Consider the following 23,434-nt stretch of genomic DNA (forward strand, 5'->3'; position numbering starts at 1 on the left):
TTGCAAACTGCCTCGTGTCTACAAATTAAAAGTGAAATGAAATGAAATTTAAGCCTGCAATCTTATTTACCCTTTCTTGGAAGTAAGCTTCCGTGAACACAGATGGACCAGCTTGTTTAATAAAATATTTCCAAACTCACCTTTTGAATTAAAGGCAGCTGCTTACTACCAGGTGTAAATATGCAGAGGAAGCAGTTCTGAATTCATTTCAGAATTCATTCCCTGAATATAAATATGGAAGAGCACCACCTGCTGTAGACACTGAGAAGATTTTAGAACAAGTCTTTCTCAACCATCTGTTCACACAGATACTAAAAATTAAATTGAAATGTCATTTGGAGGGGGTACAGAGTTAGGGAGGGTTCTTTGTAAGCCCCTTCAGTGATTGGCTGGCTGCGCAGTTCCCCTGCATAGAGAATCTTAGCTGGCTTGTTCTCACAGCCAATCACGAGAGAGCAAGCCTCTCCTGCCAGTTTTGTCACCTCTGCCTCTCACCTGATGTCACAGATGATGTCACCTATGGGGACACAGGCTGGACTTGATTAGGCCCATGGGCTGAAGGTTCCCCGGGAAAGAAATCTCAATATGCAAGGAAAGAAGTCACACTGCAGTTAATAATGACCAAAAAAACTTTATTCTCCCCAATTCATGACTTTTGCTTCGGTGTGTCGCTAAAAGGCACATTGTCCAGCAGCAGTTCTTTTCTTGGTACAAGCACTAGAAGAGAAAAGGGTTACCTGTAAGAGTTCATATGTTCTTTACAAAATTCAAACTGCTTGTCGAACTACAGCAACTTTCTTTTTCTTAATGGCATTTTGCAGAGTGGATATATACCTATATCTTGTGTGTTAGAAGCATCCGTACGTTTGTGCCACAGCAATAATTAGTAAGGACTTGACCAACTTGTTACTCTGGTAGCGTGCCAATTAACTGTGCCCAATGAAAAACAAATTTTAGCGTTTAAATGCCTGCATTTAAATCAGGCATAGGCAAACTCCGGCCCTCCAGATGTTGGGGATGACAATTCCCATCATCCCTAGCTAACAAGACCAGCAGTCAGGGATGATAGGAATTGTAGTCCCAAACATCTGGAGGGCCGGAATTTGGTGGCGCTGTGGGTTAAAGCCTCAGCGCCTAGGACTTGCCGATCGAAAGGTCGGCGGTTCGAATCCCTGCGGCGGGGTGCGCTCCCGCTGCTCGGTCCCAGCGCCTGCCAACCTAGCAGTTCGAAAGCACCCCCGGGTGCAAGTAGATAAATAGGGACCGCTTACCAGCGGGAAGGTAAACGGCGTTTCCGTGTGCGGCTCTGGCTCTGGCTCTGGCCAGAGCAGCGATGTCACGCTGGCCACGTGACCCGGAAGTGTCTCCGGACAGCGCTGGCCCCTGGCCTCTTAAGTGAGATGGGCGCACAACCCCAGTCTGTCAAGACTGGCCCGTACGGGCAGGGGTACCTTTACCTTTTACCTTTTATTTAAATCAAGTGCTCTATTATATAGGGAGGTTTGCTGCCAACTTATCTGCAGTTTTATTAAAGGTGGGAGTGTAGGAGGAGGGCAAGAGAGAAAGGCAGCCAGTTTACTTTGCTTGACTGCGTTGTCCTTTATCTGCCCTTGTCTCTACTGTAGTTCTGACCATCTGGCACCTTAAGCATCTGCTCAAGAGCTGGTCTCTAGGCTATTTAACCTAATCTGACAAAGGCTGCTACCCTAATATACACCTCTTTTCTACCAGCATTTAGTCTAAGGGTAGCATGCACAAATCAAAAGGCCCAGATATCCCTGTTAGGACCAAGGGAATAGGGAAGGGGCTACAGTTCAGTAGCAAAGTCCACCATTGGCACACACAAGATCCCAGCTTTGTTTTTTGGAATCACCAGCAAAAGGAAAGGGTCTGTTATCAGGTGATGGGAGAAGCCTGCCTGAAACCCTGGTCAGCTGCTGTCTGTCAGTCCACTGATCCACTTCAATCAGTATTGTCTACTCTAGGGGTTGCCAACTTTTTTGAACCTGTGGGCACACTTGCAAACTGAAGAAACTGTTCTAGATGCCCACACACCCTGCAACCAAGCACACAACATAGTCTATTACGTTAACTGCAGTACAGTATAGTGCTTCTTTCAAACCTAATTTCAACATAGGGAGGGGATCTGAGTGCCAGGAAAGGCCTATGTGGGTGCATGTGGTCCTATGTGGTCCATGCCGATAGCTCCTGGAGTTAAAAAAGGTAAAAGACCCCTGGACAGTTAAGTCCAGTCAAAGGCAACTATGGGGTTGCAGTGCTTTCAGGCTAAGGGAGCCAGCGTTTGTCCACAGACAGCTTTCTGGGTCATGTGTCTAGCATGACTATACCACTTCTGGTGCAACGGGACACCATGATGGAAACCAGAGCGCACAGACACATGGTTTACCTTCCCGCCACAGCAGTACCTATTTCTCTACTTGCGTTGGTATGCTTTCAAACTGCTAGGTTGGCAGGAGCAGAGACCGAGCAAAGGGAGCTCACCCCGTTGCAGGGATTCAAACCCCCCAACCTTCCGATCGACGAGCCCAAGAGGCTCCATGGTTTAGACCACAGCGCCACCTGCATCCTAATAGCTCTTGGAGCAGACACTATGAGGCTACGTGGACATGACTCTGCAGAAGACAGTTTCCGAAATTTTGTGGGCCATGACAGACAGACATCCATAGCTAGACTGGTCACGATGGATTCCCGCTTTTGTAGGAACGCAAGAGCCCTTTCTGAAGTCCAGCTTACATGGAGGAGAGAACATGTTCAGAAAGGAAACTGCATGCAGCCAAATGGTAAATCAGATGGATTTCAGGATACTTAATCGTTTCAGCATGGGGGTTATTGTAATCCAGCACCACCACTGTATATTCGGTCGCCCAAACAGGGCCATCGGCAAGAACACTTTTAAAGGTATAGATGTCACGATACGAGAAGGAAGATTTGCTATGGTTGTGGGCCTAGAGGTGCAGCATTGCTTTTTTACACAACAAACAAATGTATCCCATATGTGGAAATAGGAGGCATAAGGCTATGCTCTGATATTAAAGATTCCGGTTCTATATGGAAGACTCTTTGCGTTCTTGCAGCGTGGCATGACCTGTTTGCCAAGCTGAGTTGCAGCCTCCCTGCATCTTCAGTCCAGGTTTTCGTCTTGCTTTTTAAAGGGATGTGGGGGAAGCCCAAGATGGACAAGAGGAATAATGGGTCGTAGTGAGCCTTATATGGGAGTAGGCAGTTGGGAGGGGTGTAGAAATGAAGCGAACGTCACCGGTTGCCAAGGAGATGGGAGAGAAGGCAGGGAAGAGGGAAAAATGTCAGAGCAGGGAGCTATGAAAGGCGGGTGGGAAGCAATGAGAGGTTTGGAGAAATGGGAACTATTACGTGAGTGATTTTTGCTTACTCTTGTTATACAGGGCTCTTTTCTTCACCCCCTTGCTGATCCAAAATACTCTGATCCCATTTTCAGCTAAGGAAATCCTATTCCTGTTTTTGAGAAAAGGCCAGTTTGCATACTGTTGTTTTTTTTTAGGGCGTTTGTTGATCTGAATCCCATTCTCTCTTCCAGGATCTCAGAACACTGTTTTATCCTTGCCATTGCCCAGTGAGGTAAGCTCAGGTTATGCTCAGTGGCAGAGGCTTCTAAAACCTTTCAGGGAGTTTCAGGACTGAACAGAGACCTGGACTTAGGTTTCTCCGTACAGTGGTACCTTGGTTCTCAATCTTAATCCGTTCCAGAAGTCCGTTCCAAAAACAAAGCGTTCCAAAACCAAGGCACGCTTTCCCATAGAAAGTAATGCAAAATGGATTAATCCGTTCCAGATTTTTAAAAACAACCCCTAAAGCAGGAATTTAACATGAATTTTACTATCTAACGAGACCATAGATCCATAAAATGAAAGCAATAAATAATGTACTGCAGTCACACAATCAATCAATCAGTAGCTGAGCTGGGCTCCACACAGTCACAAAAACAAAACAAAAAGAGCCACAAAAACAAAAACACAAAATAGCAAAAACAGACAGCAAAACAGCAAAAAGACAGACCTCAGCATAATACTCAAAACGGAAGCGTAACACTCAAAAAAGAAGTGTGGCACTCAAATTGGAAGCTTAACACTCAAAATGGAGCATGTTAGGTTTCCAAAAAAAGTTTGCAACTGGAACACTTACTTCTGGGTTTGCCATGTTTGGGTTCCAAGTTGTTTGAGTACCAAGGCATTTGAGAACCAAGGTACCACTGTATTTACGGTATGTCCAATATACTAAATGGCTGCTGAATGACACATCCATTTACTGGTAGTTGATATTGTGAAGAACTGGGCAAGTAGGGCCACTTAGAAAGCCACAATCAAAAACCAAGAGACAAACAGCTCGCTAGCAGAGTGAGTACCGTGAGTGTTAATTTATTTCATACATTTATATCCATGACAAAATTCAAGACTGGATGAGCAGTCTCCCATCCCCAACACAGATCAGCCTCAGTCCACTGAGCTTGTGAGGCTGCCATGCTGCCACAATTGCACAGCATACATGTCTCTACACATATGTGCAATCTATTTCTCGGTGGTCAGGGAATAAACCCTTTTGAAACATAAATGGCTTAGGGGTGAGGAATTTAGCTTAAAAGTGCCTGGTGGGAAACTCTTCTTCACTATCATTCTGGTTCTAAGAGGATAGGGATGATGGTCAAAGCAGAGAGGGGCTTGAAACTAGCACATTTCCCCAAATACAGAAAAGCATGACTAATTTTGAGTTAATCTGGATAGCAGCATGCCCTAGGGCAACACCAATTGATAATATATACTTTCTCTTTCTCTCTCCCAAACCAGAGCGCTGTGGTCTAAACCACTGAGCCTCTTGGGCTTGCTGATCAGCAGGTAGGCGGTTCGAATCCCCACGACGGGGTGAGCTCCCGTCGCTCTGTCCCAGTTCCTGCCAACCTAGCAGTTAGAAAGCATGCCAGTGCAAGTAGATAAATAGGTACCACTGCGGCGGGAAGGTAAATGACGTTTCCTTGCGCCCTGGTTTACGTCACGTTGTCCCGTTGCGCCAGAAGTGGTTTAGTCATGCTGGCCACATGACACGGAAAGCTGTCTGTGGACCAACGGCGGCTCCCTTGGCCTGAAAGCGAGATGAGTGCTGCAACCCTATAGTTGCCTTTGACTGGACTTAACCATCCAGGGGTCCTTTCCCTTTTACCTTTATACTGGTGCGACAGTGAGCTGACTTGCATCTACTCAGTAAGACTTGCAATTACAAAGTGGGAGTTTGAAGCATGATGAGAGGCTCAGTTTTGCTCTCTTGGCCTGTATTAGTTGGAAATGCTATTACTTGCTAGTGCAAAGGTGCTGTTGAAAGTCTGCAGGTGAAGAACTGAAAACAGAATTCCTGTCGATTTGGATTTAAGTTGATAGGGCTGTTTCCTTGTAAACATGATAATTTCTGTTTTGAAATGCAATGTGTATTTACATATCTCATGTTCCCTGTAAAGCAGAGGCTGGAAAGCTACAGCAAATACATGCATTCTTCTTTTATATACCGGTTTTTGATATGCCGTTCAAATGAATGTAACATATTGGGTAACATCCTATGATGTCCACCCACTTGTGCAATTGGAACACCAGTTTCTCTTCAATCCCCGAGTGACCTGCAAACTCCTCAGATCTGTTCCAGAGGGTCCTCCAATCATCTAGAGCAGATTTTGGGGTAAAATAGGGCAAGGAGAACAAACCCTGTTGTGTGAGTGAATACCTGCTTGAGCTACCTTGGTTCTGAACCACTGTTAGATTAAGATGTTAGTAGGAAAAGTATAACAGCTGTCAATATCAAGAAAAGCAGCAATGCCCTACCCCAGATAACAAAATAGATAAATTGAAAAATACATATATTCAGTGGTACCTTGGTTCTCAAATGCCTTGGTACTCAAACAACTTGGAACCCAAACACTGCCAGCCAAGAAGTAAGTGTTCCAGTTTGTGAACTTTTTTCAGAAGTTGAAAGTGCTCCGTTTTGAGTGCCACACTTCTGTTTTGAGCATTACGCTGAGATCAGTCTGTTTTTGCTATTTATTGTGAGATCTGTTTTTGTTTTTGTGGCTCATTGTTTTTGTTTTATGACTGTGTGGAACCCAGTTCAGCTACTGACTGACTGATTGAATGTAGTACATTATTTACTGCTTTCATTTTATGGATCAATGGTCTCGTTAGATAATAAAATTCATGTTAAATTGTTGTTTTAGGGTTGTTTTTAAAAGTCTGGAATGGATTAATCCATTTTGCATTACTTTCTATGGGAAAGTGCGCCTTGATTTTAGAACGCTTTGGTTTTGGAACGGACTTCCAAAACGGATTAAGTTTGAGAACCAAGATACCACTGTACAAACTACGTAAAGAAGAACAATTACAGACGGAACCAAGAAAACCCAAGCACTCTTCCTGTGGAAATAAAAGATAATTTCAAAGTTATTTTGGTAGTTCTCCCAAGATCTACTGCTTCTTTTAAACGTTATTCAGAAACTTACTAAATTTCATAACCAGCATTGTTTTTCTGAGCAATTAATGGTACCGCGTGCTCATTCCAAACAAACCTGGCAGAAATGCTGAAGATAATCTTATAACGGAAGTAAACAACAGTTAAACCTGAAACCTGGTTTCATCATTTGAAAGGTTAGCAAAATTCTGAATGCATTTAGTGCTATGTACCCTTAAGGAGGGACACAGGTGGCGCTGTGGGTTAAAGCCTCAGCGCCTAGGACTTGCCGATCGAAAGGTCGGCGGTTCGAATCCCTGCGGCGGGGTGCGCTCCCGCTGCTCGGTCCCAGCGCCTGCCAACCTAGCAGTTCGAAAGCACCTCCGGGTGCAAGTAGATAAATAGGGACCGCTTACCAGCGGGAAGGTAAACGGCGTTTCCGTGTGCGGCTCTGGCTTGCCAGAGCAGCGATGTCACGCTGGCCACGTGACCCGGAAGTGTCTCCGGACAGCGCTGGCCCCTGGCCTCTTAATTGAGATGGGCGCACAACCCCAGAGTCTGTCAAGACTGGCCCGTACGGGCAGGGGTACCTTTACCTTTACCTTTTACCCTTAAGGAAGCAGCAGTGCTCGGTGTTAAAGCAGACATGAAGCATTTACAACTTTCCAACTTCAAAGATTATTGACTTACATACTTGGTTGGAATCCACATGAACACCTTGAAGGACAGATGTTCTGAGTATAAATTCTACATCTGAACCAATTTTCACAAGCTGTTCGTAAAAGGGGAGGGGAAAAAGAGAATTGTTTGAACACTTCAGCATTACTTTTGGAAGATATCACCTATGCTTGTTGAGAACAAAGTACCAAATCACTTACAATTCTACAGCACCTTTCATCTCTTAAACTTTCAAAAGAGGACTAACGAAAGGACCATTGTTAGATTTCAAATGTCAATAAAAGGAATACTGATTTTCCAGAATTGGCAACAGACTTTCAGGCAGCTCCATATTTGGGAACAATAAATCATAACATCCATTTCAGATTAGACAAAAAGGCCCACTTCCAATTAATGCCCTTCATAATCTGCTAGGATTTCCACATTTTTTTAAAAAAATAGCAGCTCTCTGTAACAGTCATGCAATATGTAATACACAGAGAGGCATTTTTTAGAAGAGTGCACATAACTTAAATTTTATCAAGTTATCCATCTACAGGAACTTGTAAAGCAGTACAATGGTACCTCCAGTTGCGGACGGGATCCATTCCGGAGGTCCGGTCGGATCCCGAGGTTTCCGTAACCTGAGGACCGCTTCTGCGCATGCACGCACGGCGAAACCCGGTAAAATACTTCTGGGCTTGCCGCGCGCACATTCCGAAGTTTATGTAACCAGAGGGTTACATAAACGGAGGTACAACTTACTAATAGAAAAACAAGCCAACCACATCACACTGTGTGTAAGATGAAGTTACAAAGCAACCCCCCCTACTGCTAGGCAAAAAACCCCTTACATTTGTGGGCGACATGATCAACTCTGATGCCTGCAGGTGAATTATACTGTTTAATATCTGGGCACAAAAATTAGCTTACTTTACTTCCAAGCAGCCAGAATTGTAATTTTATCAGGCTCATGAAAATTATACTGGTGTGGTAGACATGTTGTGCTTCAAATCCAAAGAGCTACCTGCAAATACGGAGCTGGGGTGGGAGGTTGCAGAGCAAGATGAAAATTAAGATTTGGATCATCATAAAAGATGCAGGTGGAATTGATTAATCATAGGACCCACAAAGGGGAGGATGGAAGTCCAGGAGATTCCTTGGAATCTTGTTTTTATGATTTTTGTTTGACATATCTCTGTAAAACTCTAATTTGAAAAATCAAACAGATAATTTTATTAAAAAGAAAAGAAAGAAAATTAAGTGGATCCCTAAAAGCACCTTTATATATTGACTGAAAGAATTGCGCTAGAAAATCCAAGCAAGGGTTCTCCTTGCTCTTCTAATCCCAACCTTAACATTTTAGTGATCACATCCCCCCCGCCAAAAAAACCACTCAATGTTATCAGATTAAAAAATACAAAACCCTGGGATTTAAAGACTAACAAATGCATCCTCAAGGGCTGGTTTTGAGCTGCCTTGGTCACCTCTGGTTAGGAAGCACAAACATCTATGATGAATTGGTTCAAACACAGCTGTTACTGGGTGGGGAGGAGAACTTACAAAAAGTGATCTCTTCCATTGCTCCAGATTCTGCAAGTGGACTCATGAACATTTGTTCAGTGCAAGGTATCATTTTACCCATCTTGTGTTTGTATGAGTACCTTTCCTAGTTTTGAATGCAAATTACTATAGAGGCTGATTTAGGTTTATTTTACCACCCCCGAAAAAAAGAACCTTCAGGAATGCCACTCTTAAGAGCTCTTCTTTCCGAATTCCCATAATTGGTGTACATTTATAAATGGAAGCCTTTGTAAATAAATAATTCAGTGAATGGAAAAACTTTCCTGAAAGGGAACCACAAAGACTTATTCGCCCTCTGCAGGTGGCAAAACAGAACACCTATGGTCAGTGGCGTAGCGTGGGGGGTGCAGGGGGGGGCGGCCGCACCGGGCGCCACATCTGGGGGGGGGGGCACGCTCCCACTCGCAGCTCTCTGCCCCCTGCTAAAATCCACGGGTTAGGGGGCGCAAATTACTTGCCTTGCCCCGGGTGCTGACAACCCATGCTACGCCACTGCCCATGGTTAATGTTTCAATATAATTCAGCTCATAATTGAAGTTGCAAGTTATTTAGAAATGTGTTTCGTGACCCAAAGGAGAGTTTGTAAGTGATTTAGCTTTGTTTTTTGGTTCAGCTGTCCCTTGCTCCCGTAGCAAGGAGCAAGATACACAGGCATCAACAGTGGCGGGGGGGGGGGGGGGAGGAAGAGTTCCAACATACTAGCGTATCCCCTAGTGGTGGCAAAAATAAAGTTTTATGAAGTCGCTGAGAATTATCTGCTAGAAATCCCCCAAATTATAATTTGTGCATTAAAGAGCTTGGAAATGGAGAGGTGGTACCTGTGACAGTTAAGGATTTCTATTACAATACCTCAGCAATTTTTTCAGAAGAAGTCTCATCTTTATTATTTTTGAATTCTTCATTTATCTTAAGTCTTGCAGCTGGATAAAGGGGAAAAAAGGGAAATGTTAATTTCGCTACATTTTGTCCTTTACAGATTCTACTTTTATATGCTAACAATATGCAAACCTGTAATATACCATTGCAGTTGCAGACTTGATTCCACAAAAACCTCATGCAAAAATCCATAATTCTGTTAGCAGAGTCATATTTGCATGCAGTAGGACTGGAGTAAAAATCTAGTTCATTTCCCCGACAGGCTAATGATAATACAGGATACCATGATGTGTTTCAAGAAACTCAAATGCTGCTCTTCAGTGTACAGGTTTAAATCTAACGACAAATCCCACTACATGACGCAATTCACACAACTATAACCAACCAGATTTAATCACTCTTTATAGAATGCACCGGTTTAAGAAGAATATGCTATTTTGGTTCTATCTCGCATCATTTTAAATGTGTAATAAAATTGCTAGTGACAAGAACTGTGTATTAATTGTCAGTCAGACATCATCATGCAAATATACAGCAGTATGCTAATGTACTACTATCTCTTATGGTATTGTCGTCAGCTGAAAAAAAAGAATGTTTTGCAACAATACCGCAAGATGCTTTTGGTAGGCAAGGCTTCAGAAGAAGACAGTTCTGCATATATGGAAGAGTCACTCACATTGCTTCATTACATACCAGTATAAGCTATATTATATGGACGTGGGTGGCGCTGTGGGTTAAACCACAGAGCCTAGGACTTGCCGATCAGGTTGGCGGTTCTAATCCCCGTAACGGGGTGAGCTCCCGTTGCTCGGTCCCTGCTCCTGCCCACCTAGCAGTTTGAAAGCACGTCAAAGTGCAAGTAGATAAATAGGTACCATTCCTGTGGGAAGGTAAACGGCGTTTCTGTGCACTGCTCTGGTTCGCCAGAAGCGGCTTAGTCATGCTGGCCACATGACCCGGAAGCTGTACACTGGCTCCCTTGGCCAGTAAAGCGAGATGAGTGCAGCAACCCCAGAGTTGGTCACGACTGGACCTAATGGTCAGGGGTCCCTTTACCTTTACCTTTTTATAAGCTATATTAAAATCACGCTATAGTAATAACTTGACCATCAGTTATTCTAGTTCAGTGTTTTCTTCATTAACTGGAAGGGGCTCCCTAGGGTTTCAGAAGGGACATTTCCAGTCCTACCAGGATATGTTAGGGATTGAACTTGAACCCTTCTGCATGCAAAGCAGACGGTCTACCCCTGAGCTCTAGCCCAGTGTAAGAAAGTTTGTGTCTCACATGCCCCGAGTTCATCAGCCAGGTAAATAGTTTGGTGTATGTATAGCTGGCCTAAGTTATTCCATTAATACTGTAGCAACTTACATTCCCGTGTATTTAAATGTATTTCATTCAAATAAGCTTCCCTCCTGTTATTCACACCATGTATCAGCTACATGGAAGTCCAAAAGGAAGGAATACTGCAGCTAACCTCAAGCTGCATCAGACAGTTTGTCACAGAAGAAATTGCCTTAACACCAGTCTTGTATATCTACTTGCCAATGGCGGCAATAAATTGCATGTTGATAAGTGGGTTGTTGAGGAGAGTGACACAGCACTCAGTCTCTACCCTGAATCCAGCATGGAAGCAGGCAGAGGGCTTCTCGGTAGTGGCACTCGACCTGTGGAACGCCCTCCCATCAGATGTCAAGGAAATAAGCAACTATCTGACTTGAATACATCTGAAGGCAGCCCTGTTTAGGGAAGTTTTTAAAGATTGATGTATTTATCGTGTTTTTAATATTATATTGGGAGCCGCCCATAGTGGCTGGGGAAACCCAGCCAGATGGGCGGGGTATATATAATAAATTATTATTATTATTATTAATCAAGAAAGGTGCCCGAGAATGGAGAAGCCCCCTCCTCCAGCCTCTAACAAGCTATTATAAATTTTGACAGGCCAATGACACTTGCAGGGTTATTTACAAATCTATTAGTCTGGCAAACACCCCAAGAAAGCAAACTTCTAGAGAGTAGTCATGTAGCAAACCCTGCAAAAGCATATAACACAATGAAGTCAATAAGGTGCCCAAAGACAGCTCTTAGTGCCAAGACAACAAAGATTTTATTTACCTTCTAGGGCTCTAGTATCATTTTTGAAAACGTGTTGTCTCGTTCTGTGCAAAGTTTTGAAAAGCTTCAAGACCTGAAAATGCAACAGAATATTGTGGGTTTTTTGTTTGCTTTTGCATTGTCATCAGCAGGAGACTATTCACTTTACATTGCTAAATAAGTACCATATACCTTTGTCAAGTATGGGGACAGGTGTGTGTGTGTGTGTGTGTGTGTGTGTGTGTGTGTGTGTGTGTGTTTGCAGGAAGTAGGTAACTAAAGAAGAAAAATAACAACTTCCACTTTTTTCAAACATGAAAACTCAGTGGTGGTGCTGTTTCTTGCCGCTCTTCCTCACAGTAACAACACGGACACCTAACAGTGCAGTACAATATGCGCTACTTGGTTGATAAATGCCCACAGGCAGCACAATAGTGCGTACTTCTCCACTTCTGCACAGTAAAAATGCATTTCCATCTAAGAGGCCATCAGCAGAAAGTACGTTTCAGAGCACAATTCAAAGTGTTGGTGCTGACCTTTAAAGCCCTAAACGGCCTTGGTCCTGTATACCTGAAGGAGCGTCTCCACCCCCATCATTCAGCCCAGACACTGAGGTCCAGTACCAAGGGCCTTCTGGCGGTTCCCTCGCTGCGAGAAGTGAGGTTACAGGGAACCAGGCTGAGGGCCTTCTCGGTAGTGACACCTGCCCTGTGGAACGCCCTCCCAGGAGATGTCAAGGCAATAAACAACTATTTTACTTTTAAAAGACAACTGAAGGTGGCCCTGTTTAGGGAAGTTTTTAATGTCTGATGCTGTATTGTTTTTAATATTCAGTTGGAAGCTGCCCAGAGTGGCTGGGAAAACCCAGCCAGAAGGATGAGGTATAAATAATAAATTATTATTAGTAGTATTATAAAAAAAAAACCCACACAAATGAAGAGCCCTTTTGGATCCGATCAAGGGCCTAACCAGGGCCTAGCACTCTTTTCTGATGGCAGCGAACCAGACACCTGCAGGAAGCCCACAAGCAAAAAAACTGAGTGCAGTATTGCTCTTCCCATTCATGATTGTCACTAGTAGGGTTGCCACCTTTATTTTGGCAAAATACAGGACAGGATGGGGCGGGGTGGTTGGGGGCGATTTCCACCCCCCCCCAAAAAAAAAATATCTGGTGCTGAAGTAACTTCAAAGCAATCCATTACAATCTATTGCAGCGTAACCCTCCAGAACTTGTCACACATGCATGTCCATGTGTCAGAGTTGCCTCCAGGTCCCAGCTCACAGAGGACCAATGCTAGGCTGTAGTTATGTACAAAAGTCTTTATTGAGATTCAGTCTCCATTTTAAAGCCGCAGCGTGCAGCTCTACGTCTCGACCTTAGACTGGCGAAGTCCCGTCTGAGTCTCCTCCCCTTCCACACCAGTTTAAGACCCTCGCCTTGCTCCACCTCTTCCTAAGTTCCTTTCTCCTCTGGGCCCTCCTGCCCGCTAGGGTCTCATCCTTCCTGGACTCCTCTGACGCTGACCCTGACGATTCTTGCCCCTCCTTCCGGCGGGCTTTAGGACCTGGTTCCCTATCCGGGCTACCTTCTGTGCCGCTCGCCTGTACATTTGAACTTGGCGCGCGCGCCCAGCCTGCAACTTTCCTCTTGACTGTTAACTCGCTCTCCGATGGATGCGTGGTCAAACCTGACTCATCTTCTCTCGCTGGTGGTGCATATGTGGGCTCTGACACCTGGAACTCCTCCCCCCCACTACGCTCTGGTGGGGAAGCTGGTCCTGATTTCCAACTGCTGCTCTGGGAGTCCCCGCTGGCCCCTTGCTTCTGAGGTGTCCCCCTTGGGTCGCCCCTTGCCCTGCCCATCGGCGCCCCCTTCTGTGAATCTTCCGATTCGCTGGAGAGGCTCATGGAATCTATCGGGCTGCTGTCATCTTCTCCTACGCTGCCCTCGGATTGCTCCCCCTCGCTCTCTATCTCCTCTCCTCCCTGCGCTCCCGCTGAGTCCCTGACAGCATGCACACACATACCCACGAAATTGTAAAGCTGTCTGTGCTTGGCTACTCAGAGCTTAAATACATGACCTTTCACACACCCTTTCAAACACATGTGTTTGGAGGGATCCCTAACTTGGCAGAGAGAGAGAGAAGAGAGAGAGAGAGAGAGAGAGAGAGAGAGAGAGAGAGAGAGAGGATCTGAAATAGGACCTGTATCAAAACAGGATGTAACATTTTACATTGAAATACTGGACAATCCTGTATTATACAGGACAGGTCGCAACCCTAGTTACAGTGGTATCTTGGGGTAAGTGCTTAATTTGTTCCGGAGGTCCGTTCTTAACCTGAAACTTTTCTTAACCGGAAGCACCAGTTTAGCTAATGGGGCCTCCTGCTGCCGCCGCACCGCAGGAGCACGATTTCTGTTCTCATCCTGAAGCAAAGTTCTTAACCCGAGGTAATATTTCTGGGTTAGCGGAGTCTGTAACCTGAAGCGTATGTAACCCAAGATACCACTGTACTTGGTTGACACATGCTTACAGATGGCAGGATGTTATGTAAGTCTCCACTTTTTGCACCTTAAAATTGCTTTCCCATCTAAAAGAGGACATTGTATTCAATATCTGGCAGCAAACACAAACAACAACACCCCTCCCCCAAAGGATATGAAGATCGCTTCTGGATGAGATCTAGGTCCTAACTAGCCCAGCACTCTGTTCCGACGGTGGCCAACCAGGCACCTGCAGGGAGCATGCAAGCAAAATGCTGAGTGCAGCAAAAACACTCTTCCCGCCTGCGATTCCCAGCAACTGACATCCCTGGCCATGGGGTGAGGTGCCCCCCCCCCCATCAAGCAAATCAAATACAAATTCTTAACTAATGGTAGAAATTGTGGAAAGATTTTGACAGATTTTTCTGAGCCTTGGGGTCAAAAGAAAGTATTTTATATATATATACACACTATATATATATATATATATATATATATATATGTACTTTTCAAGTTTATACATTTCACTAATTTTACGATCATTCTGACATTTCAAAGCTTGAATTCCTTCCCCCTCTTTCTGCGATTCCTTAAATTTGGTTTTAATATCTTCTGCATATCCAAATTAACTTTATTTACTCGTTCATTCATCTGCTTTAAATATATACGCTTATTAAGCTGTGGGTTATTGCAATGATAAAAAGAAAGTACAGTGGATGTTCGGGTTATGAACGCGATCCATGCGGGATGCACATTCGCAACCCAAAGCACTGTGTCTGTGCATGCGCGGGTCGCGATTTAGTGCTTCTGCGCATGCGTGAGCACCGAAACCTGGAAGTAACCGCGCAACCTGAAGGGTCTGTAACCCGAGGTACGACTGTAATTTAAAACCACCTGTTGTTGAGACATTTCATTCCGAATCTGCTGGAGATGGGCAGATAGAGGTGGGGTCCCCAACATAAATCCTGGCTACGCCCATGTCCACCGCTAGGGATGCCAACTTGAATAAAATGGGTTGTTTATTTTTTTGGGGGGAGGAGGTAAGCCCCGCCCCACATAATCAATCATATGACATGACACAACACAACAGTTGGGAATTCCCGTCAACTTTTTTGGGGGGGGTAGCCCCCTCAAATATATATATATATATATATATATATGTAGAGACATCACTTTGCCAACAAAGGTCCGTATAGTAAAAGCTATGGTTTTCCCAGTAGTGATGTATGGAAGTGAGAGCTGGACCATAAAGAAGGCTGATCGCCGAAGAATTGATGCTTTTGAATTCTGGTGCTGGAGGAGACTCTTGAGAGTCCCATGGACTGCAAGAAGATCAAACGCATCCATTCTGAAGGAAATCAGCCCTGAGTGCTCACTGGAAGGACAGATTGTGAAGCTGAGGCTCCAATACTTTGGCCACCTCATGAGAAGAGAAGACTCCCTAGAAAAGACCCTGATGTTGGGGAAGATGGAGGGCACAAGGAGAAGGGGACGACAGAGGACGAGATGGTTGGATAGTGTTCTCGAAGCTACTAGCATGAGTTTGACCAAACTGCGGGAGGCAGTGGAAGATAGGAGTGCCTGGCATGCTCTGGTCCAGTGTTTCCCAACCTTGTGCCTCCAGCTGTTTTTGAACTACAACTCCCATCATCCCTGACTAGCAAGACCAGTGGCAAGGGATGATGGGAATTGTAGTCCAAAAACAGCTGGAGGCACAAGGTTGGGAAACACTGCGCTGGTCCATGGAGGCACGAAGAGTCGGACACGACTAAACAACAATAACAACAACAACAACTACACACACACACACACACACACACACACAGAGACCTTTGCCCCCCAGCTCCCCAATGGGACCCCCACTCCCAAGCCCAGCTCTGCAAGGCTCTCAAACCAGCCCCCCCCCACTCTGCGCAATGCAATTGGGTGAGTGGGGTACCAAGTTGGGGGGTCATGTGACAGGTCACGTGATCGCAGAGGGGGCATATTTACCTCCCGGCTCCTCATCGCAAGAGCAGCAGCAGCAAACAGGCGCAGCAGCCAACGCTTTAAAGGCAGAGACGAAGCCACGCCCACTCACGCACGCTGCCGCTTCCCCGCGAGCCAATAGGAAGCGCCTCCTCTTGAGGACGGCCCCTACCCTCCGATCCTCTTCCAAGCGGCTGCGCGCGGCGCGGGAGCCATAGAGCTAGAAATTTAGACTGGCATGCGCTGCCTCGGATGCGGGAATCCCTGGAGACTTAGGGTGGGGTTGGTTTGCTTTTTTTTTTTTTTTTTTTTGAAACCGCGTTTGGTTAATGTACTGTGCAAGGTAGAGGTTGTTGCCAGCTGCCTTGTGGTGCTTAGAAGGATCAGACCTCCGGAAACAGCAGCATGGCTCTAGGTCCTGCTTTCCAGAGGGCATCGGTCCTCTGTTTTAAGGTGACTTCTATTTGCAGAGCTTTCCGACAGTAGCCTAAAGTTAAAGAAGCGTCAGAAGGGAGAGCAGGGGCCTCGGAGTTGCCGGTCAGCACGGGGACAGCACCCCGAGAGCGAGTCACACAGTCACCCAAAGGAGATGGGTTGCATTCAAAAATAATAATTATTTCTACACTTACATACGTGCTAGCATATGCAGACTTTACTGTCTTCCTTTTTTGCGATGCTCACCCCAAGGGAGACGCAGCCTGCAACCAAAGCTAAGCCCGGTTTTTAGCTAACTGCTTCTGGCTTGTGCGCACCTTATTGGCTTTAAAATGCAGCCAGGAGGAGCTCGTTCTTTTTTCTCAACTTGCCTTGAAGCTGATTTGAATGAAGCAGAAAGCAGTGGGGTCCCTTTTCCCTAGATAAGCATTACTCCCTGTTGGAGTAGCCAGGCCCCTTTCCCCAGTCCCAAAATCTGATGTTTCATGGGGACCACGACGTACATTTGCCTCCCATTAGCTGTCGTCTCAGTTTCGACTGAGGCGCCTTTGCAAAGTGGCGACATGTATTTAGCAACAGTCCTACTTGGACAGCGAAGGGTTAAAGCCATAGAGCTGCGCGCTAGAAGGGGGGGGAACGAACCACGGAGAAGAAAAGGGCTAGAGCGACCAATGCGGACCCCGTTGCTCCTTTATCCCCGCCCCTTTCCCCGCGAGCGCGCGTCCTGATTGACGCGTAGTTAGAAAAAGGCGGGGAGAAAGTTGACGGGCGGGAAGGTGAGCCAAGAAGGCTCCGGCGTCGCTCTTGGCGATTGGTCGGCTAGCCTCGTGAAGGTCTATCATTGGTTGGATGGAAGCGGAGGGGGTGGGGCCGAGGTGCGGAAGGCGGGGCGAGCGAGCGAGAGGGTCGCGTGAGGCGGCGGTTCGCGATGGCTGAGGAGATCAGCAAAGCGCAGGTGGCGCAGCCGGGAGGGGACACCATCTTCGGGAAGATCATCCGCAAAGAGATCCCGGCGAAGATCATCTTCGAGGACGAGAAGGTGAGGAATAGGGGGACGGGCTGAGCGCGGAGCCCGGAGGGGCCTGTCAGCGCCGCGAAGGGCCAGCGGCTGAGGGAGACCTGCGCTGGGCGTGGCCAAAGTCCAACCTCGAAGCCGGTGGAAGGTGCAGCTTCCGCCGCAGTGTTCGAAACTCAGCTGTATAAGCTGGGCGCCAAAAGGCTCCTTCAACCAAGGTCTCGGGTTTAATGGAATGGCTAGCAGAAAAATGAGATGGTACAGTGGTACCTCGGGTTACATACGCTTCAGGTTACAGACGCTTCAGGTTACAGACTCCACTAACCCAGAAATAGTACCTTAGGTTAAGAACTTTGCTTCAGAACATAAATCGTGCTCCGGCAGGATGGCAGCAGCGGGAGGCCCCATAAGCTAAAGTGGTACCTCAGGTTAAGAACAGTTTCAGGTTAAGAACGGACCTCTGGAACGAATTAAGGACTTAACCCGAGGTACCACTGTATTGAAATGTGCAATTAAAAAAGTGTTTTTCTATAGTGTTTTTATAAAGGTAAAGGGACCCCTGACAATTAGGTCCAGTTGTGGCCGACTCTGGGGTTGCGGCGCTCATCTCGCTTTATTGGCCAAGGGAGCCGGCGTACAGCTTCTGGGTCATGTGGCCAGCATGACTAAGCCGCTTCTGGCGAACCAGAGCAGCGCACGGAAAGGCCGTTTACCTTCCTCCGGAGCGATACCTGTTTATCTACTTGCACTTTGATGTGCTTTCGAACTGCTAGGTTGGCAGGAGCAGGGACTGAGCAACAGGAGCTCACCCCGTCGCGGGGATTTGAACCGCCGAGCTTCTGATCAGCAAGTCCTAGGCTCTGTGGTTTAACCCACAGCGCCACCCATGTCCCTTTATGTTTTTATATATGCTGGTAAAATGTGCAGTTAAAAAAAGTGCTTTACTGTGTTTTTATATATGCTGGGGAGGGACACGGGTGGCTCTGTGGACTTGTCGATCAGAAGGTTGGCGGTTCGAATCCCCGCGATTGGGTGAGTTCCCGTTGCTCAGTCCCTGCTCCTTCCAACCTAGCAGTTCGAAAGCACGTCAAGTGCAAGTAGATAAATAGGTACCGCTCCGGCGAGAAGGTAAACGGCGTTTACGTGCACTGCTCTGATTCACCAGAAGCGGCTTAGTCATGCTGGCCACATGACCCGGAAGCAGTACTCCGGCTCCCTTGGGCAGTAAAGCGAGATGAGTGCTGCAACCCCAGAGTCGGTCAGGACTGGACCTAATGGTCAGGGGTCCCTTTACATTTACCTTTATATATGCTGGAAGCCGCCCAGAGTGGCTGGAGCAACGCAGTCCGATGGGCAAGGTACAAATAAACCCTGGGACAGTTTTAGGTTTGATGAGGCCCTAAGCTACTGAAGGTAATGGGGCCCTTTATATGTCCAGCTGTTCTTTGTCAACAACAAGTTGTTGCTGTTTTTTGTGTGTTGAATATATGCTATGTGGTAATTTATGGACCTAATAGGTATCTAAATGTATTTGCACATAACAAAATAGGAGCCTCCACAACACAAAACACTGTTGCTGTATGTAGGCTTTATTTGTTTTTTATCTTACATTCTGGAAATGTGCAGCCAGTTTTTTTCCCTTTAATTTTTTTGGGGGGCCCTAAGCAATAGCTTGTTTACCTTATACGTAAATCCGGCACTGAATAAACCACAGCAACAATAATAACTGCATGCCAGAAAAGAGGAGAGTTAGATAAAACTCACTTTCAACAACAATAATAATTGCATGCAAGGAAAGAGGAGAGTTAAATGAAACTCACCTGCTGAAATGTGAGAACTAATCTCTGCAACCTGAGTCCTGAATCTTAAAATTGATGGAGTTGACCCAGAGTGGCTGGAGCAGCCCAGTTGTTTTATTACCCTTGTGCAAAGTTAACATGGTATGGGAGATGAATACGTTGATATTAAAATCTCCCTGGCAATGGCATGAAAGGTTTGGACAACTAATGCCAACGTTGCAGCAACAATAATAAAATAGGGAAATGGGTACTACACATTTCTTCAGTGCTTAGGTTAACATTTTGAAGCACATCCTCCTCTCTGGCTCCTTTGCATCATAAACTAACAGCAAAGAATGTGATACTTGAAAAAGGAAAAGAAGTGTAGAGGTAACTGTTTTTGAATCCACAGTATCTTATATTATTAGCTTGACTAGGAGGACACATGACAGTTAGATAGCTACCCTGAAATCTTTGAAAACTCAGCTAGATGAGTCTGAAAAAATCTGTCCCAGAAATGTGTGTCAGCCTTGGGCAGATATTGCCCAGCCCTCGCTGATACGCACCATGAAGTTGTTACAGGAAGTGCCACACTTTTAACAAGTGCCAGTTCTGAGTACCCTTGGGTACCCCCAGAAAAAAGCACTGAGAGTTAGGATGTCCATCATTGCCAGCTGTAATAGTAATAAATAATGATGTGAAACTAGAAACCAGAGCTGCATTTAGCCTACAGTATTTCTGGAGATCAACTGCTTATGTCATCATTTAAGATGCTAAGTCTGTTCTGCTGCCTTGCAAAGAGACTCCAGTCCCATACACAGTGGTACCTTGGTTTACAACCATAATCTGCTCTGGCGGTCCGTTTGTAAACCAAAACAGGTTGTAACCCAAGGCACGCTTTTGCCAATGGGGCCTCCAAAAAAAAATTGTTCGTAATCCAAAAAAATGGGTTGCAATCCAAAAAAAGATTGTAAACAGGGACATGCACTTCCGGGTTTGACGTGTTTGTAATCCAAAACTTATGCAAACCAAGACGTAGGCAAACCAAGGTACCAATGTAATGAGCTCTAGAGACTCCGTAAAACTGTGTTCTAGTAAAAAAAGTAGTTTCTAGTTATGGGAAGAATTAAAATTGCTTGAAAAAAATTATTGCATGTGTCTTGACCTTGGCTTTTAAAAGAATGGTGTCTAAAAAAATTGATTCTCTCTCTTTCTCTTCCCTCTCCCCTGCAGTGCCTTGCATTCCATGATGTTTCCCCACAAGCTCCAACCCATTTCCTAGTAGTTCCGAAGAAGCCTATCGCTCAGATATCTCAAGCGCAAGATTCTGATGAAGCTGTAAGTATTGCACAAAGGCTTTTAAGTGGTGTTCTGCTTTTTGACTTTTCAGTAAAGCTAAGAATAAATGCTGCTCTTATCTCGGTTCCTATTACAAGCTTTCCAAACAAATCCTAAAACCATCCTGTTGCATGCCTCAAACCTTTTTTGCTCTTGTGTTGCGTATAAGAACCACAACAGAGGTTGCGTCTTCCTGGTGCTCTGGACTATAGTTTGCTGTATATTTTTATTTGCTTGCATTTCTATCCTGCAATGCTTCCATTGCAGAAATTAGGTAGTGGATTAATTTCTGATGTTACCATCAGAATTACCATGTATGTTTGCTCATGGGACAACTTGATTGCATCAGAAATTATCCTCGGATGTATCTTGAAATTCCTGAAATTAGGAATAGATAGATATGGAGCCTGTGCCCCTTGAAATGTTGGACTTACACCTCCCATCATTCCTGACAATTGTCCATGCTGAAAGAAGTTCCCTCTCTCTGCCTTGAACCCATTCTGAGGAAGTGTAGTGTAGTGCTTGGGCGTGTCTGGGTTCAAATCTTCATTCAGACATGAAGCTCACTAGGCCAGTCGCCAACAATTCTCGGCCTAACCTACTTCACAGCCTGTTGTGAGGATATTATGGTGGAAGAAGGCATGTGTATGCCATCTTGAGCTTCATGAAGGAAAGATGGAATATAAATGCAAAAATAAATGCAAGAAATAAAATCTTACTGTCTGTTTTGAGTTATATAATTATGATTTTTTTAAAAAATCTGATTACTTCCTCGTGGTCAAGCTTAAAAGTGTACAATCCATTTATATTGGGCAAGCTTGCATCACTACTTTAATAAACAAATGTCAGAAGACATGAAATGTCGATTGTTCTGATATGAGGCACTATAATGTAAATAGTTTTCCCGTTTTCCAAGTATAGTTGGTTGGCACTATACAACTATTCAGTGCATGCCAGGAAAGAGGAGAGTTAAATAAAACTCACTTTTGTATGCTGAAATGTGAGAACTCATCTCTGCAACCCGAGTCATGAATTGATGCAGTTGTGAAATTGATTTGAAATGGTTAATAGAAAACAAAATGGTATTAAAATGTGTATTATGTGGCTCAGAATGGTGGAATGCACAATGTTTTATTGCCCTTTTGCAAAATTAACATGGGATGGGAAATGAATAGGTTGATATTAAAATCTCCCTGGCAATGACAAGAAAGGTTTGGACAACTAACGCCAACATTCCAGCAAGAATAATAAAATAGGGAAACAGGTACTACACATTTCTTCAGTGCTTAGATTAACATTTTGAAGCACATTCTCCTCTCTGGCTCCTTTGTATCATAAACTAACAGCAAAGAATGTGATACTTGAAAAAGGAAAATAAGTGTTGGTGTAACTTTGCTTTTGCATCCACAGTATCTTAGATTATTAGCTTGACTAGGAGGACACATGGCAGTTAGATAGCTACCCTTAAATGTTTGAAAACTCAACTAGATGTCTCTGAAATATTTGCTCTTGGAATGTGTATTTATTGATACAGTGGTGCCTCGCAAGACGAAATTAATTCGTTCCGCGAGTTGCTTCGTCTTGCGGTTTTTTCGTCTTGCGAAGCACGGCTATTAGCGGCTTAGCGGCTATTAGCGATTTCGTCTTGCGAAGCACCTCGAAAAACGGAAAACCCTTTCGTCTAGCGAGTTTTTCGTCTTGCGAGGCATTCATCTTGCGGGGCACCACTGTATATGTATACACAAAGTCTTGGCTCAAGTTCTTTTTTCATTATTTTGAACAATGAATGAACCCCAGGAGTGATTCAGGACCTCCTCAAGAATGGTGTGTAAAAACACAAAACGTTGGGGACTGTTAGATCAACCTGTGTGTGAACTTTAAAGATTATGTTTCTAGCTAGAGGCAAGATCTGTGAGTCCCACTTTAGGCAGCGCATGAAAAGGAGTGAATTGACGTCCATCTGAGGGATGTTGAATATCTGAAACTCCTGGCGGCCGTGTATGTGTACTCTTACTTTAGCTGCTCCATAAAATCTGAATGTTTGCATTATTGGTGGGTTTTTCTTTTTCTTTTCCCAGCTTCTCGGACATTTAATGATTGTGGGCAAGAAATGTGCAGCTGAATTAGGCTTGACGAGGGGATACCGAATGGTGGTGAACGAAGGGCCGGATGGTGGTCAGTCTGTCTACCATGTGCATCTCCATGTCCTCGGTGGCCGTCAGATGGGTTGGCCTCCGGGTTAAGAAGGTGGGAAGAAAGAATCTTGCTCCACAACTATCTCTTGAACACCCTCAACAAATATTTTCAAAATCCATCTGTGATCAATACCTTCAGTCACTTAACCTTTCCTGTGAAGTACAGTAAAAGTTTGCGCAATCATTGTTCAATAAAGTTATAAGCATGTCGGCTCATCTTTTTTGTGTTCTTCTTCCACATTGTCTTTTTAATTTTTTTTTCCAAACAACCAAAACACAAACATTGAAAACAAACAGTGAAACCCCCCAGGCGGCTGATACATTGGGTATACATAACCAATAATAACATATTCAGATCAACCATATGTACAATTCTATATACCTCAACACTCCTCCCTCCACAAGGTTCATTTAACTTTTAACATTTTAATTGCCCCAAATTGTTCAAACCTGCCCAAATAATTCAATATCTTCTCAAACCAATCCTCCTCCTCACTGACCTTAAACCCTTTCATTTTATGTATCTTCACAG

At 44.9% G+C, this 23,434-nt stretch overlaps 2 protein-coding genes across 3 annotated transcripts; one reads left to right on the forward strand and one right to left on the reverse strand.

Moving 5' to 3' along the window:
* Nucleotides 1-611: 611 nt before the first annotated feature.
* LYRM7 (LYR motif containing 7) lies at nucleotides 612-16,300 on the reverse strand. Of its 2 annotated transcripts, XM_079995918.1 has the most exons (6): nucleotides 16,166-16,300; nucleotides 11,711-11,783; nucleotides 9,568-9,638; nucleotides 7,168-7,249; nucleotides 835-930; nucleotides 612-717 (listed from the first exon to the last, which is right to left on the reverse strand). In XM_079995918.1, exons 1-5 carry the CDS (start codon nucleotides 16,178-16,180, stop codon nucleotides 884-886), a joined length of 288 nt encoding a protein of 95 aa, XP_079852044.1. In that variant the 5' UTR covers nucleotides 16,181-16,300; the 3' UTR covers nucleotides 612-717; nucleotides 835-883. The 2 variants fall into 2 exon arrangements, with proteins under 2 accessions (XP_079852044.1, XP_079852043.1); XM_079995917.1 differs by lacking the exon at nucleotides 835-930.
* Nucleotides 16,301-17,447: 1,147 nt separating this feature from the next.
* Nucleotides 17,448-23,118, forward strand: HINT1 (histidine triad nucleotide binding protein 1). Its single transcript, XM_079995912.1, has 3 exons — nucleotides 17,448-17,615; nucleotides 20,603-20,707; nucleotides 22,786-23,118. The coding sequence occupies exons 1-3, from the start codon at nucleotides 17,505-17,507 to the stop codon at nucleotides 22,948-22,950; spliced, it is 381 nt and encodes a 126-aa protein (XP_079852038.1). The 5' UTR covers nucleotides 17,448-17,504; the 3' UTR covers nucleotides 22,951-23,118.
* Nucleotides 23,119-23,434: the final 316 nt, after the last annotated feature.

This window comes from Podarcis cretensis (assembly GCF_951804945.1).
Source record: "Podarcis cretensis genome assembly, chromosome: 11".
NCBI lineage: Eukaryota > Metazoa > Chordata > Lepidosauria > Squamata > Lacertidae > Podarcis > Podarcis cretensis.